General features: G+C 42.6%; 1 protein-coding gene across 2 annotated transcripts in view; it reads right to left on the reverse strand.

Moving 5' to 3' along the window:
• Positions 1-18,218, reverse strand: part of TENM2 (teneurin transmembrane protein 2) — a 573,466-nt gene that overhangs the window by 136,625 nt on the left and 418,623 nt on the right. For both annotated transcript variants that reach the window (XM_087429448.1, XM_014786118.2), the window contains exon 9: positions 4,500-4,694. In XM_087429448.1, coding sequence (XP_087285574.1) covers positions 4,500-4,694 — 195 coding nt within the window. The remainder of the gene's footprint in view (positions 1-4,499; positions 4,695-18,218) is intronic.

An 18,218-nucleotide genomic window follows, 5' to 3' on the forward strand; every position in this document is an offset into this window, starting at 1 on the left:
TATTTGCTTCTGCCATCGTCTGGGGGCACAGCCAGCTTGAGACCACTTCAAATTCTTTTCTTGAAGATTTTTGGACCACACTCATAGTGTAATTCAGTCCCTTGTGTGTATGCGTGCCATCTCGTAGTTCAAAATCTCAGAGAAAATTTTGATTTCTCTCCTTGCCCAATGCCAAGATTGAAATATGCAAGATTTCTGGCCTCTAAATAGTTCAGCTATTTAGAGATGGTAATTTCTTGGGGTCCCAGCTTTTGGTAGTGTAGTGTCTTCTTTTTTCTTGCTTATGGTACAGAAAATAATGGTATATTTTAAAATTGATGATACATTGGCTCTAAATATGACATTATTTAGATTTTCCATGCCACAAACTATTTAATTCTGGCAGACATGAGACTAGAGGAATTTGGATTTATTAGAAATCACAATATTCCATGAAGTTTCAAAGAGCACCTCTCCCTTGAGGCAAAAATAAGAATTTTCAGTGTTAAGAGATGTTTCTCAGGATCCCATTCGGATAGTCTCAGGAAGACATTATTTATGGAAATCAGTTTAAAGCTATTCGAGCCATGGGGAAACAGAAGCTGCCATCGATTTTTTTCTTTTTAAATCAGGAATACACTCTGAGAAAGGAGAATTTTAGTGAATTATTATTAGTTGGAGACATTTATGATGATATTACTTGCTCTGGTTACAATCACTTTAATGTTGAATTCATTGTCTTGGGGACTATAACTTCTGATGATATGAACCCTTTCTGATACCTTCAGATTTGCTCTATTTAGGATGGTGAGCACATCTGGAGAGTGTAAATGAACTGAAGGTTCAAACACATAGAAGACACTTGCAAAGAGGTTGTGTAATGCCTTTGGTGGCTCATGCCTAGCACAGTTAAGGGAACATAGTAGGTGTTCAATAAAAAATGTAATGACAGACTTAGCTAAGAGCATTTGTCATTAATGGGACAAATTTCCAGCGTTAAAGACTGACAAGAAACAGAAATGGTGCTAACAACTTCTTGCTTTTGGGAAAAATGCTGTGCAATTTGGGATCTGCAAAATATGAACTAATTCATTCAGAATCAATCTTGTCCATATTATTCTAATAAAAGAAAATCCTGAAGTTCTAGTTTTTTACTCTTTCCCCATGTCTAATATAGCAAAATCAAAAAAACATACACAAAAATATCTCATGTGCTATGTGCCTCAAAAATTACTCCTCATCTCTAATTAGCCATTTAAAATGTTTGGTGAGGGGCCAACAATTAGAAGCTTTCAAAAAATTCAAAAACTATATCATAATCTTTTTCTTAAAAGGATTAAATAAAAAGAAATATACAAAAAAAAAAAAAGGATCATGGCATTTGTCTTCTAAATAAATTAGCTTTCTCTTCTCTATCTTGAATTACAGTATGAAGGAAGGAGGAAAAATCCACTGAGATTTATTAGCCTGGGACTGGAATGTCATCAAAAGAACCATTTATTGTATCTAAAAATATGAGCTAACCCCTTCTCTGGTCAGCAATACCAGTAAATATGCCCTTTGTGCTATATAATTACAACAGCTGATGGAATAACTAAATTCAGCAGCAGTTTCACTATGAATTTTAAATTTGGTTCCAATTTCATAAGATGGTCTCGTGGCCACATCCTTTGAGTCTTTAGCAGGCGGGAGGGACTATGGCATTTTACACAAATTTATAAATAGAAACAGTGTTATACTTAAAAAGGGGACAGCGGCCTTTACCAGCTAAGTACCATGTGCTTTATACCACCAGGCCCCTGGCAGCTGAAATCATTAGAACTCATTTAGTCTTGGGTCCTCTGTAGGTTTGATAAAAAAGGGTTGTGAATGCAATTTCTATCCCTAAGGATAAAAAAGGAGGTCAAGGAGTTTTACAAACAATATGCACTATAAACCCCTGAAGAACTATGAATTACATTTATGAAGTTAAATGTCGTTGAAAAATGACTCAACCACGAAACTGACATGAAAACATGGCTGACTTAAACTAATGTGTCAATCCCTCTCTCGTCACCTTTCCACTCCCCCGGACATCATTGAATGAAACCTCATGAATACATCCTTTCATTTTCTTGTGAAAATTTGTTAATAGTACAATGTTTATGCAGCAAAAATGGAGGATGGCAACTATTGATTTTGTTGCCATGGCCATTTCAGGGTAAATTGTTTGAATGTTATGACTCTGATGAATATTAGAAATAAAAAAGCTAAATGGAAGAAAAAGTGCTGATCTAGACTTTGATTCCATTTCCTATTTTGAAAACAGCATATGAATCACTTCGGTTCGTTCTTTTTGGGTAGCAGAAATCAATAGAGGAGATTTCATCCTTTCATAATGATCCGCGTGGCTTCCTTGCTTTTTTGGATGGTTAATTCATTCTGAACATTTAAATAAGATGAGTTGGGAGAGTAAGAAAGTTGACAAATCACTTGAAATTTCACTCATACAGATGTGCACAATCTTTACTGGAGAGAAAAAATTCTAAGATGGGCAACATCATTGTTCTAACACTTTCCTCTCTCCACATGGTGTATGCAAAAGGTCGTTTTAACCTTTCTTGTCATATTATTGGCCTCTCCCATGTTTTCAGTGAATGCAGTTTTGCCTCCTGCAATCCATTTATCTTTAAGAACTTTCACCTTTCAAGCAGGGTTATTAAATCAGTACTTACTGCATCCAAACTCCCCATTTGGTTTTATGATGCAGATGGAGGGAAGCTACTTTTTATAATAGAGGAAAAAATATATATAGAGTGGAGCAAGTGATGATCTGGGGGTCAGACTTCTGAGCCCCATTAAGGACATTACTACAATACATTAGAAAATCTTGGAAGAATAATGTCATGGAAGCTGACTGTTTGTTGCCATAGCTCTAAAAACTATGAAATGGGAGACTGCACAAGGGGAGATTTTGTGTGTGTATCTAAGGATAAGCCACTGTCATTGCTTTGTGGTGAGGGCTGTAATGATTGGTGATTTTATATAGAACCCTAGAGATCCATAAGTTAATGAAATGGGAGAATGGAACCACTAGCATCTGAGAACTTCATAGCACCTGAGGTCCCTCCTTATCATCTTGGCAGTGAGAAGCTGAGCAAGAACACAAGCATATGACACCCAACAGGATCTATTCTATGGGGACATTCTGGGTGGTCATCTCAAGCTGTCTCACACGGAGTAGGCAGTGAGCTTCACTTTTTCCCTTAGCTTTTTGGGTGACTTACCACTTCTTTTTCCACTGCGAACATGGCAGGGGAAAGGGCTTTTGCAGTTGCATGGTGACGTTTCACTGGGAAATGGTCTTAGAGAAAAGGTGCTCACCTGGAAGATAATGACTGAGCCAACTCAAAGGCTGGGGAGCCAGTGAGAGGCTGAGAGGACATAGGCTCTTACTTTCCTACCAACTGTGGTTGATTACATGGGGAGAAACAATAGATGGGCAACAAGACACCATATTCTAGAAGGGCAAATACAGAGGGGGAAGGCTGACAGGCAGCTTGGCTGAGTTCCCTTGCCTTATAGGTCCCACAACTTGGTCCCAATACCTTGGTACCAAGTATCTCTTCTGACAGAACTAACCAGAGTAACTAGGACTAGTTAGAGCTGTATTCTGAGCATTTCTCCCCATTCCTATACTTCCTCACCCATGCCCCCGTCTCTTAATCTCCAAACCTAATCTCTGATCCTGTTTTATCAGAGTGGATTCAATTTCTTACATCCTTTAATTTTTACCCGTGCGTGCAGGAGGCCACTTCAATGTGTGCTCTACTGAGCTCTTCAGGAAACATCAAATCCCAGCCCACTGCTGCACACCCACTCTCCTCTAATTCTGTGGGGTTGTAGGTAACCAGGATAATTTGCCCTACGTGATGTCTCTAAATGACATGGATACCTATAGTCTTTCAAGCCTGACTGCTCTCTATTGATATTAATTGTGGCTGAAATATTTACACAGACACATATGGGCCGTAGATTACCAGGAAGAGTGAAAAAACAGCTTTGGGGAAGACAGGGGGATTAAGGATTCTTGTTTCTTTTTTCTGGATAGCTTTAGTAACTCCCAATTCAGAGAACTTTAAATAAAGCAGGAGAAAAGAGGAGGGAAGATAGGGGAAGGGGAAGGAATAAAAAGGAAAAGAGGGAGCAGGAAGAGGGGGGAGGAAGGGGAAAGAGAAGACAGACAGACAGACAGACAGACAAAGGCAGAGGAAGCAATTTAAAGAGAAAAACAAAGGAGAAAGAGAAAAGGAGCTAATGTCCATACAGAAGGGTAAAACAAAACATTCCTTCCAGAACCACTCCAAACAGCCTTCTGTTTTCTACAACTTAAGAAGTCCATCAAAGCTAAGGGGTTTGAAGCTTTCTGAGCAAAATGTTGAAGTTTCCTTTGCAAGACACTGAGCTGGGGACTGGGCCCATTCACAAAGGTCTGGGCCTGCCTCCACTGCTGCCCAGCCTGGCCCTGCCTTGGCGCTTACCTTCCTCACAATGCTCGCCTTTGTAGCCAGCAGAGCAGACACAGTTGCCATCAATGCAGGAGCCGTGGCCCCCGCAGGAAGGATCGATGCACTGATTCATGGGCACATCGCACTCGGCGCCTTTCCAGCCGCTGTAGCACTGGCATGTCCCTTTAGAGTACTGTCCGTTCCCGCTGCACAGGACGGGGCAGGCAGCTGCAAAAACCAGACAGAGCAGCAGGTCACGAGGGCCAGTGTGAAGGGCTCTGTCAGTCTAAGGAGACGGAGCCTGCCTGGTGTTTCAGCCTTGCTTGCAATGTTCTAGGCTTGAGACTTTGGTCATGGAGGTGCAGAGCCATTTTAAACAAACGATAACCACAACAATGAAAATGCTACTAATAACAGCAGTTCCCACCCACTGAATGCTTATTATGTGCCTGGCACAGCATAGAATGCTTTATGTGCAATTTATTACTTAATCATCATAATCACTCTATGAGGTGGAGGCTAGAATCATGATCCCATTTTACAGATGAGGCTCAGACTGGTGAAATTACTTTGCCGAAGTCTACAAAGCTCACAAGTGTGGGAGCCCCACTGGAAACCAGGTTGGCCCATCCCTCAGCTGTGCCCTTAATTAGGCCACATGGACTTGTGGGTTGTGTTGCTGTTGGTATTGGGGATCAGAACCCATTTTTCTTATTATCTTACCCTCAGATTAGTTGACTCCTATTCCTGATAAGTTTATGTTCATTAAAAAGGGAGAGGGATGGGCCACAGTTGAGATATTTCATCTCTCTCTGCCTCAGTTTCCCTTTGTAGACCACAAAGAAATAATTGTGCCTACCCCAAAGCATAACACATGTAATTAATATGCCTGGCCTATTAAAAAAAAGCAGAAAAAGGGGAGGGCAGGCTGAAGACATGAAATCTCTAGCAGTTCACGTCTCAGCTGGGACTCTCTTGCATCTGTTGATAGGAAGAAGGCTGAAAATCAGTGGGGATTGTCTGGTGTGAGATTACCAACAGTTTTCACCAGTTTGGCTTCAAATGTGCCAATTCTGCCCTCCTAGAGATCATCCAGAGTGGGACTTTACTGGTCACCTTCAGACTTCGGACTTTTCACTTCAGCATCAGTTTGTAAAGAACCTAAATTTCCAACCTGGCTTCTAAAGTGGGCCTAAAATGAGGATATGGCTCCAGGCTATGGAACTGGCATTCAGAGACCTTCAGAAATGACCAAGAGAGATGCTCCCCTGACTCCTGATTCACCTGTGATTGGGAATGCGCAGGTTCCAAGAATTCTACATGCACACGTGTGCGTACAACCCACATGGTCTCCCCATCCCATGAAGTGATTACATGTCTCTCAGATCTCTCCCTAGTCAATGGTCACACCCCATCTTACCAATCCCCTCTTGTTGCCATGTTTCTATTCAGTTTTTATCGTAATTAACTTTCCTTCTCTGAGAGTCTCATTTTCCAAAGATTTAGGTAGTAAACTGCTCAAGGACAGGATCACATGTGTCATTGTTGCTTTCCTTCCAGTGCTGCAGTCATCAATGTTGGCTTGATTAAGTAAACATTTCTCCTAGGTTCCTGATATTCAGGGGTTCCCAAGTGGTGGGGGTACGGGCAAACTCGAAATGGCCATTTATGAAACATGTACAAAGAACAATGTCTGGGCTGGACCTCGTGTTGCACACACAATGCCTTTTTCTGGGGAAGTGCATGTTGTACCTTAATTGTAAACTGACCTGAAACAAAAACATCTCAACAGTTGACATATGATTGAGGGGCTATTCCCCCTCCAAATGTTTTATAACCAGATAGTTGTAAAAACTGCTGGGGGGCACATAAAATTCCCAGTAGAATTCTTATCCTTATGAATCTACCAGAGGAGAAGAATGAGTTCAGAAGTGAGAACATTGAAGCTACATATTAAATTTAGATGAATTCTCTCTAAATGTAGGGAACATGCTTTCTATTTCCAGGATACTGAAGCAGAGATCCATACAGAGTTGCTACTCATGCTGATTGTCTAAGAGAGGGTAGAGGAAAGAGCTTTGAACTCAGGGTGCCCAAGACTCAAATTAGGGACTGTGGAAATAAGAATAGGGTGAGAACTAATGAGCTGTCTCAAAGTTTTGAGAGGGCTTTGAAGACAGTTAATCTGTTCCATGTCAGTTCCTCATGAGACTTGTGCTAAGCTCCAGATCAGGGATGGCAAATGTGTGCACATGAACTACTAGCCTCCCTTCCTGCACCTCTGCAGAGATCATTGCTTGATCATGGCATCTTGTCCCCTGAGCCTAGAAAGAGCCCCCAAATCTTCACTGTAGTGCGCAAGGCTGAGATGTGCAAGCAGGCAGAGTTGGCATTCAAGAGAAAACTCATTTGCCATTTCTGATGTAGGTAACACTGAAGATACGTCCTGGTGGAAAGACTAGAATCAACATCATTTCTTACCCCACTTCCACCCTTGCACACTGAAATAGGGAAATAGTGAGAAGTGTGGCTACACATCTAGCGAGATGAGCTTCCCAGGGCTCTTTCTGACCTGAGGGTTATATATTGGACAAGCTGTCATGGACGGCAGAGAAAGCGACATCAAATCACCATCACTGAGCTCCCATTTCACCCTCCTTCCTCCCAAAAGGTGGAAGAGGGTAGAAAGTAAGGAGCAAATAATTATTGTCTATATTAACTGATAACATACAGTTAGGATTATTTTCTTTATTCATATTGAAACTGTTTCTCTTCTGCATAAACTCCAAGTGGTGGGAAAAAAAACAGGAGTGTCTAGAAGATAAGAATGTATCTTATTTAAAACCAAGTGCCCGGGAAATCAAATTTAAAGTGTGACCTACTTAAATTACCTAGGAAAAAAAAATGGAGAATAGTCAGGTCAGGGAGTTCTCCACATTCTAAATGCAGCCTTGCTTCAAATGCTGTATGCTCACTGGGAGTGTGGTAAAAAATGCAAAGCGCTGTGATGTTCTCCGGAAAGCAGAGCACTTGATTGGCTCAGCTGATGTCACATAAAAAAGTGGAAGGCAGGTTAAAGAGGAGTGCAGCGCTCTAGTAATGCATTTGCCATTGGGGCAAAGAGATTGCAAATGCTAGATGAGCACCCTCCAGTGGTCTCTGGGCTAACCTGCAGGGAGAATTCCTTCCCTCAGGGAAACTGATTCATTCTCAGACATAACTCAACCCAGAGCATCTCAGTACGTAAGGCTCAGCCTGATCCTCATTTGAGAGGCTGGATGTGAAGTGGGGACCTCCTGTATTAATCACTATTCTTAGATTTTTTTACTATCACCAAATCTACATTTTTTTTTTTTTTTATGACACACAGGTTATAGGACACACAATTCAGACTCCACACACTGCCTGGATGTAATATAGAATAGAGGTGGAAAGAGCAAGGGTTTTGGTGCCAGAAAGACCCAGGTTCAAAACCTGGCCTGTCACTTACCAGCTGTAGGAGTTTGGCAAGATTACTGCACTTCTCTGAGGCCCAATTTCCCCTTCCAAAAATTGTCTCTCAGAGTTGATGGGAACCTTACGTGTGATAATGTGTGCAAGGACTCAAACCAGTAGCTGACACCTGGTTTGCAATTAATGGATGTTTCCTTGTGAAATTCCAAACTGAATCTCCAAATAGGCTTCAAGGATTAATAAAATTAAAAATGCAGTAGGTCTCAAATGGACCCACCACCACCACCACCAGAAGAGTATCAAATAATGCTAATGGAAAGACCTCATCTTTTTCTTCCCCAATCTCCCCTGATTGTGGGTGGGAGGTGGTTCTGGAATCACGTGTGGAGTGTTTTATGTCCCTGTCTCTCCTCTTCCTAAGACTTACAGGAGCAGAACACTGTGCATTCAAGCTTCTACTTAAAATTAATTAAAATGTTTGTACAAAGTGACTATTCCTGTTTTACTAAATCTAGTAAATGGAAGCTCTAAGACTCGCGCAGAAGAAAAATAAATTACTGCTGCCACTAACGACTGACAAGTTAACAGGCTGATGACAAAAAAATGACACAATTTAGATTCACCTAAATGGTGTAAAGCTCATTTTAATGATCACTGGAGCTTTTTTTTTTCTCCCCCTAAAGTTCTCTGTAAGGAATGAGATGAATTATCAGTGTTATTTACTCGGTGGGAAGTAACAGGACAAGTCACCCGTGTCTGCTGTTTTAAGTAAAACAAGTCTCATCCACTTGGAGCTTGCAGTAGAGAGAATACGTGGAGCAAAGGCAGAGACGGTTGAAGAGGCTCAGTCACACAGACAGACAGGATGCAGGAAAATGCCTGCGTCCCGACAAGTCATTTGTGGGCTAGGCTAGATGTGCAGAGGGAATTTCAAATAATGTATCTTTTAAAAATGATCTGAAATCTGATTGCAAACCCCTTTGAAAAGAGACTTGAGAATATTTGAACCTAGGACTCTGGGTAAATTGTCAAAATAGTACTAACAACTGGTTGCCTTACATCTCAGTTAGTCAATAAATGCTTATGAATAACCCAATCTGTGCTAATAGCTGGGTTAGGTGGTAGGGAAAAAGGGACGGAGAAATGAAGATGCCTCGATTCTCCTGAAGCAATTGATGATATAACATTTGGGTCATGGAGGTGAGGCAGACAAAGTTCAGTGTCCTTGAAACCAAAACTGATGTCCCACTGTCTTTTGAGACTGTGGACTCAGCTTGGTGCTAAGCAGAACAGTGTCAGGGAAGGGGAGTTTCACTTCTTGCTAGGTCCTTGCAATCGGCAATTCATTTGGTAGACAATAAAGTTTGACATCTAATGTAGACTGTTCTCACAAATAAATTCGATACAGATTAAGGATCCAAATAGGAAAAAACCTACACAAGTATTAGAAAAAATATTGAAGACTAATTTTATTTTCTTGGGAGGGGGATACATAAGGAAGACATAAATTCCAGAAACTAAGAAGGAAAAGAAGAAAGATCAGATTTGATCACATAAAATTAAAATCTTCTGTATGAGAAAGAACACCCTAAACAAAATTGAGGGATGAACAATACCAAGAAGAAATATTTTTTTAACATATTTAACAGAATAAAGCTTGATATCTGAAATACACAAAGAGCTATTCTAAATCAATAAAAAGAGACAAATGAATGAAAACCTGGGCAAAGGACATATAAATATAAATGCCAATAAAAGTATGAAGAGATTCTCAGCTTCATTAGCAAATAAATAAGTATAGACAAAAATAATAATGAGAAATAATCCTTGGCTTATCAGATTGAAAAAAAGCATCTTAAAGACTGATACCCCTAATGCTGCCACGGCTGAAGGGAAAGGAGCTCTGTCAAACACAGTTGGTGGGGGCAGAAATCCAAACTAGCTTCCAGGGGATGATTTGTCCCTGTCTGAATAGTCCCCTGGCTCACCGTGCCCAACCGAGAAGCCTGTTGGCTTTGGTGCCTCAGTTTTCTCTCCACGTTAAATGGGCAAGGTAATAAAGGACTGTGTAGGAAGAGCGAGGAAGCTGGAAATCAGAACTAAAGAGCCGTCACAAAAGTACAAATGCAAAGATCACCAGCCATTCTATCACGATGGTCACCTCCAACCCGAACAGCCCCCCACCTTCCTGCCTAGAACACTCAGACACTCTTGTTGGTCTCAGTGTGGGGCAAGACTCAGCAGGACCCCCGTAAAAAGAGGAAATCAGAGGACGCCTCTGACAGACATGGGCCGAGCCTCTGGCTCAGAGGGCCAAAGTTCAGGTGCACCAACTTCCTCCTTCTCATTCTGTCAAACGGCACATTAATAAGCAAGAAAGTGATTCAGGGAAGAATTTCCAGAAGGACAAAAAACTCATCAGGTGTGTCAGATCTCTGACATTCAGGAGCCATGTGGGGAAAGAAGCACACGCTGACTTAAGCACGAAAGTATGGATGCTTTAATTAATCCGGGGTGAATTTAATTGCTTTAGTTAAGTGGAAATCGGGTTAAAAATGATGCAGAGCATGCTGGGGTGTGTTAAAAACATGACATATGAGTTGGATGAATCGATAAATTAAAAGTGCACAGATGTTTTAATTAAACCCAGGGAAGTTAACGAAGATCGCAAGAGACTTTTAAGCCTATGATTAATTCAATTCATTTAAAATACCTGTAGAGATATGGGGATGCCTCCATTTTGAGAGTTATAAAAGTTCTCAATCGATAAGTGCTTAAGCTGTTGTTAAAAAAACGGCTGTTTGTGTGTGTGTATGACTGAAGAGCATTAATTACATAATGAATATTTAAATTCTTCAGAGTACACAGTAAGCTTTTTTGCAGCTCAAGTTCAGACTGACGTAGCTTTCCATTCTTAGTGTGATTCAAGCATCGAGACAAGTTTTCAAATCATCAGTGTCCCATTATCCACAAGCATGGAAGCTTCCTGAAGACATGGAGCGTGTGTTTATTCACTGCTGTCCCCAGCAGGTAGAAGAGTACCAGGCATAGTGTTGGCCTATGAGTTAGACAGCCTAAATTTCCCTTTGTTTTTACCAGCTGTGTGACAAGGGACACTTTATTTTCAGCCTTGATAACTTTATCTTTAAAATGGGACAAGAATTCTGGATTACCTACCCCACAATATTTTTAAGAGGGTGAAATGAGACAATACTTGTAAAGTGCTATATACAGTGCCCGGCTATAGTTAAGAAATCTACAGATATGATTTTATTATCATTATTGTTATTAGGAGAAAATTGTTCCAAAGCATTGCATTATAGTCATGCGTTGCTTAACGATGGGGATACGTTCTGAGAAATGCGTTAGGTGATTTTGTCACTGTGCAAACATCACAGAGTGTCCTTACACAAACCCTAGAAGGTATAGCCTACTACACACCCAGGCTACATGGTACTGATCTTATGGGACCAGTGTCGTATATGCGGTCCATCATTAACCAAAATGTCGTTATGTGGCACCTGACTGCATAAAGAGACAGGAGAGGGTAGAGTGCTCTCTCCCACGTCACTGTCCCAGCCGACCTACTCTCTAACGACTGGTTTACTCCCAATACGGAAGGTTTCTCTAAAACCACAGTACTTCCCCAACTCTGTGTGCAACACATCGAAGCATGCTTCCCCAGGGTGAGACACTGCTTTCTAAGGCTGCTCTGCAACTATTCTAAGTAGTTTAAAAAGGTTTTTAGTCTCAGAGCAATTTAACCTGGGGGAGGGCTGACTGATGTAAGGCCTGCAAAGTGATTTCTGTTTGGTAATGCAACAAGCAGGAGGAACATCATGAGCGGCCAACTTTTGGAGGTTGCAGGCAGGGACTCGCGTGGGGGCACCAGATAAAGGGCGCTGCAGCTTCCAGACTGGGGAGGCAGGCGCCCCCGCAACGCTGCTCGGCAAGCCGGGAATGGAAGGTGACAGCGATGCTATTGCTCCCGTTCACAGTTCTCTTGGGGCAGTCTTAGTTGCGTTCAAGGGCAATGTAGCGAGACTCAGACTTGAATGTGCACATGAGTCATCTGGGGATCCTGCTGGAATGAGGATTCTGATTCAGAAGGTCTGGCGTGGGGCCCGAGGGTTTGGATGCTTAAGCTTCCCCAGCTGATGCTAGTACCTCAGACCTACTGAATCAGAAGCTGCGGGGGGGAGTCCAGCAAGCTGTGTGTTAACAGGTGATTCTGACGAGCATGGTGCTAAAGCCACACCTGGGCAAGTGCCTTAGCTTCTCTGAGCCTCGGTTTCCTTAGCTGTGGAGTGGGGATGATGATGGTGTATGTGGTGAAGACGAAATGAGATCATTCGTATAAAACTCTTCACACAGTGCCTGGCCTGGACTTCGTCTTCCATATGTGGTCCAGATTCTTAAACTATTTTATTGAAGGTGACTGCTGAGTGTGGCTGCTCCATCACTTTCCACAAAGCACATACCAAGTGCACCTACTTCAAGCCCCTCCTCCTGGGTCCTTGCTGCCAAGAATTCCTGCACATTTTCTCCCGTCAAGCGTGGGAGGAAGGTCTCGTCCTCCTGGGATTCAGATTCAAACTGCACTGGGCTGTGGAATGGCTCCTGCTGGCAGCAGCTAATGCCCCTGGCTTGTCTGCATTAACAGAGATAGTGGGGGGAACGGGGTGGCAGAGGGAGACCCGTGTGAAAGACGGAGGGTCTGAATGAACAATTAGGAGGCATCCATGGTTGTTCCAGGAAGGACTGGTGGGACCTGAGCGTCTTTCACTGAGAGGTGAGGCCAGCTGTGAAAGGGGAAGGGTCTTCTGTGCCAGGGAAGCTCTGAAGGAGGCGTTTGTGGGGTGGTGGGGAGGACCCCTCCACATCAGGGAGGGGGCTAAGAGGCTTGTCATTCTTCTCCTGAGTGCGGAAATCCACTAAGGGGAGCAACTAATGGGGAGACACGAAAGCAGGTCATGAGACAGAGCCAGCGGGGAGAGTCAGACAGCTGAGCTGTCGGTGGGGACTTGGAGAATGGTTACTGCCCTCTATTCAGGGGGTCTTCCTGCCAAGTCTCTCTCCTATGTGGCCATTAGGGGTACATGCTTCAGGGTCAGCCACACAGGGCCTCAAAATCTAGCCCTGTTGTGTGACCTTGGGCAAGTAGCTTACTTTCTCTAAGTCTCTGTTTCTCCTGTAAAATAGGGATAATAACAAAGACTTCAAAGGCTTATGAAGATTAATACTAGCTAATATTTATGGAGCATTTAATACATGCCAAGCACGGTTCTACACACCTTACATGTATTTACTTTTTAGTCCTCACAGCAACACAACAGATAGTACTGCTATTGCCCCCATTTTGTGGATGAGAAAACTGAGGCTCAGAGAGGTTAAGTAGTTTTCTAAAATGGGTACAGTTAATAAGAGGAGTGTGGATTCAAACCTAGCAAATTCCAACTCTAAAGCTTCCATTCGCAATCACTTTGTCACCCGAGATAATGCACGTAAACTGTGGAATAAATGGTATTTCTTTTCTGTCAAATTTTTTTCTTTTCTTCCTTTTTTTCATTCCTCCTTTATTCCCTCCCTTGCTCATGCCCCCCCCCCTTTGTTTAAATTTGTGCCTTGATAAATGTCTTTAAACCAAAGTTGACACCGTGGTGGGAGGCATTTGGGAGCCACTGAAGGTGTTGGAGGAGAGCAATGACATGCACCTAAGAGCTCGTGGAGAATGCTGGAGGTGGGGAGTAGGAAAAATGTCATCTGGGAAATGCTGGTGGCAAGGTGAACAGTGAAGTGGCTGTGAGGACAGAGAGGAAAAATGGAGAGCACGTTGAAGTGATGAAATAGAAGCTGGCAAGTGATGGGATGAGGGAGGTGATGGACTGGACCTGTGGTTGGGAGGAGACTGGTTCAGAGCAGCAGGTTCTGAAGGCAGATGGACTTTGTTTCAAATGCTGGCTCTGCCACTTTTACCTAGTAAACTCTAGTTTCCTCTCCCGGAAAAGTTTCCTTGGGTTCAAACTCAAATCCTAGTGTGCAACCACCACATGAACTGCCTGCAAAGGCACATCTTCCTCACGCCTCACATCTCCTGAGGTTAATCTCATGGTTGGTCCAACGTTAGGAGTCCCGGCAGACGGTCTGGTTTGAATCCTAGCAATACCACTTACTAGCTGAGTGCCCTTGAGCAAGTTAACCTCTCTGTGCTTCCTTTTCCTCATCTATAAAAGGGGATAATCGTCATCTATAAAATAGTGCTTTTGATGATCAAATGAGATAATTATGCAGTTGCTTAGTACAGTGGTTGGCACGTAGTAAGAACTCAATAAATGTCAGCTACGATGATGATCATAATTTGACTTAGTGTTAGAACCCTGAGAGGGACTGGGTATTGGGTACATTTGCCAGTTAACAGGAGAAAAATGGCAAGATCCCCGTTCTCTTTTTTCAAGTCTCCACCGAAGCCGGGTAGGAGCTGAAACCAACCCCCAGAGAGAAGACTTTATGTTCCCGTGGTTGTGGCATTTCTGGGCCTCCCCTGACAGCTGTTCAGCAGCAGGAGTTGTCACATCTAATAGCTATTAAATGTGCATTACCTAACAAGTAAGACTCTGGTGTAGTAAGTTTCTGCTGCAGGTTGGGGCCTCGAGCTCAGAACCAAATAAGCCATCTGAGGAGCCAGGGTCAAAACAGAACAGTCCGAAGTCTTAGATCTCTCTAAATGCAAGGCTGCTTTACAAACAACCAAAGGAAGCATCTTAAGTCAATGAAAGACCTTCAAATAAAAGTAAACAAAAGAAAAAAGAATCATAATTAAAAAGCATCTAGGCCACCACAAATAGCATTAAAGTAATGAGAAAGTCAAGCAAGGGGAAGTTATAATAAGAAATTGTGGACTAAACAATGACTTGAGTAATAAGCACAATTACAGTTGGACAGGAGAGGCACCTGATGGAAAATGGTACAGATCACTGGGAAAGAAATGCCATTTTGCCTCAAGTTCTGAATTGGAACAGATTGCCTATTACAACACACAATTAATGAAATTCTATACTGAAAGACACTATTCAGTGTAGTCCCTTTACTAGACTCTTTCTCTGTGGAATCTTTTGCACATTCCCTGATACTAACTGGCTATTTTCATAGATCCATATTTCATTGTTTCATAAATTTCCTTTTCTTCTCCCTCGTAATGTCGACAGCCCTCCAAGTCCACATCACAGCACTTTGCACTTACATTTACATTTCCCACTAGCCCATCACGTGCATCCATCAGACTGGAAGCTCTCGGAAGGCAGGGCCATGGCACTCTTGCCCATCATTGGATTTCTGGCACTCAGTGCAGTACCTGGCTCACAGCAGGCACATATTAAGCATTTACTGGATGCACGAATAAGTTCTGTCCCCTCCACTGACTCGGAACAATGTATTACAACGCTTAAATGTTCTATTGGTGTGGGAGTCACTTGCATTTTGACTTCTGAGCCCCTCAGGACCCCCAGCTTGGCGGGGTCGTGGAACAAATTCCCTGCAAATGCACACTGACCAATTCCTCCATTCACTTCAAGGATGTCTGCAGATGCCTGATGCAGCCTGGCAGGTTGATACGAAGACAAGAAGCTGCCACCTGCACCGCACGTCTGAGGGCACGGGAGGCGCAGTGTGGGGTCAAGAGAATAAATCCCTATTTCTGTCACTTGGACACATACCCGGGCGCTTGGATGTGATGGGAATCTCGCTTCTAACGTGGCAACTTCTCCCCCTGGCAGGAGGGCTGAGTGTGCCGGCTGCCTGCAGTAGCAGCAACTGGCAGAACTCACGCATCCTGGGCACAGCGGTCAGCGAAGGAACAAAGGTGGATGCGGATTTGTGACGAGGGAGGAACTCGGGCTCAGGCCCCTCTAAGGGCTCTTATCAGGAAAGAAGGGGAATGACCGTGGGCCACAGCCGGGAGATGGTATGCACTGTTCTGGGTAGCAAGAGACTCAGGACACGTTGTATTTTCTCTCTGCCCTTGCTAACACGATTACCTCATCCTGTCTGCTCCAGGTTACTGCCTGCTAACACTTAGGAGCATGTTGGGCTCAGAAGTTGTTTGTGAGTGGCAATTTGTCATGGCCACCGACAAATTGTGCAGGACAAGTCGGATAGAGCCTCCCAGTGTCTCTGTCTTCTATGTAAGTGGGAGAAGGTATACACAAACACACACACAGACACAACCTCATTTAAAATTTTTTCTTATTAAAAATCAGAGGTGCATCTTTGATATGATGCACTGAGGAGGGTGCAGCATCCTGCTGAAAATGCATAAGCTCGATCTAATCCTGAGAAAACGTGAGACAAACCCACATTGAGGGACATACTGCAAAATACCTGACCAGTACTCTCCAGAATGGTCAAGGTCATGAAAGACAAGGAAGAGACTGAGGAACCTTCACAGATTGAAGCGGACTAAGGAGACATGACAACCAAATGCAATGTGGGATCTGGACCAGGAAAAACAGGGCAAAAATAGAAACAAGTCTGTAAATTGTTCAATAGTATTGCATCAACGTTAACTTTCTGATTTCCGTAATTGAACTAATTTAAAATGCTGACATTAGGAGAAACTGGGTGAATTCTGTACAGGAACTCTATGTACTATTTTTTGCAACTTGACTGAAAATCTTAAATGATTTCAATATAAAAAGCTTAAAACATTGGGGAGGTTGGTTAAAATAGGATTTATCTCATATTGTTGATATGAGAATGGATATTATGTATTGAGTACTTTGCACAAGGCCTGGTACATATTTAGTCCTTAATAACTATTAGTTGTTACTTAAAAATGATCTGAAATAGAGGCTTAATATACCACAAATAAATCCGGTGCTAACCATTAGATTTACCCACTTGAAGTTGGTTAAATCTGTGTGCCTATTTTTACTGGATTCTTGCCTCAAACACAGGTATAGTTAGTGAATTTGGTAATTTTCCGGAGCCAATACTAATGAGACGAGATGTTCAAGGCTTGAGTCTCTCTAGAAGCCAGGCTGCCTTTCACGTGCTCACGTCCGCTTTTGGGATTCTTGATGTGAAAGGAGTGTGTGAGAGGCTGACCTGGCTTGAATGTTCATCACAGGGAAAATATTACTCTCGATAGGGTTCAAGGTGGTATTAACATTGCCTACTCATTGCAATGGATTCTTCTTTTCTCTTTTTTAATTTTTGATTTTGACATCGTTCCTTTAAAAATAAACTTATCTATGTAAACATAATGAGTTGACTTAAAGAAATGTGTTAAGTAAATAATAATACTGATGGTCCATGAATTTGGCAAAAATCATAAAACCGGTACACGAAAGACCCAAGTTTGGGAAAGGCAGATTTAGAATAAGGAGAAAGTTAGCGTTGTTAATGAAGTAACTTAAACTGTCTCCATTTCAAAAATATTAAGGAAGAAACATCCTTAGGGCAAAGAGGGAGAAGCTGACTCCTAACACTCTTAAGCCAACTTTGCCAAGAATAAATGGGGAAATGAGGAGAAAGCAATTTTATTCTTTAAATGCTTCAATTCTGCCCACTGTATGCATCAACAGCTAAATTAAAATACATGACAAGTTCAAAGGCCGATTTCAGGAACAGCTCCTGAATATGCAGGAGTAACTACTCTTAACAGCCACTCAATATTTGTTTCCCAGGGATCAATTATATACCATGGCTAATGCACACTTGGAGTGTGCACCCAGCCACAGTACAGGTAGTGAATGCAAAACACACACTGAGAGTCCTTTTAAGCAGCTAAATGCACACCCCATTACAGATCCATAATGCACAATGGACGCTCATCTGCAAATGGATTTAGAGTGAAGAGTTCTTAAATGGCCGAGGTACTTAGGGCTGAAAGGCCAGTAACTGGATGTACAGCCAGAGCACACATGGTTTTTAGGATTAATAATACATCGATGTGTGTCAGTGTTAATATACATTTACAGCTCATAGGCCGTGCAGCTGAGTGTTCAGCCCATTTGCAGCCACATATAAAAGGACTATTCTGTCCTTCCTCTCATTATAGCCTTCACTCCCAGGAAAATTAGATTACGCAAGAAAAGCCATTCAAATGATATTGAGGTTTTTCCTCCTTTAAAGCCCTTGCTAGAAAAAGCACTCAGCACGGCGATGTACTGTGTCATCCACTCTCCTTCATCAGGGCCCTCGGAACCTGAGCAAAGCGCACGCTGGTAGGAGTTCCGGGCTCCACTGCCTACTTAGGGATGTGTCCAAATGCCACTGGGCAGGGTGTGCTGAGGCTGAAAA

The sequence above is a fragment of the Ceratotherium simum genome, chromosome 4 (assembly GCF_057802395.1).
Source record: "Ceratotherium simum simum isolate JZ-2026a chromosome 4, ASM5780239v1, whole genome shotgun sequence".
NCBI lineage: Eukaryota > Metazoa > Chordata > Mammalia > Perissodactyla > Rhinocerotidae > Ceratotherium > Ceratotherium simum.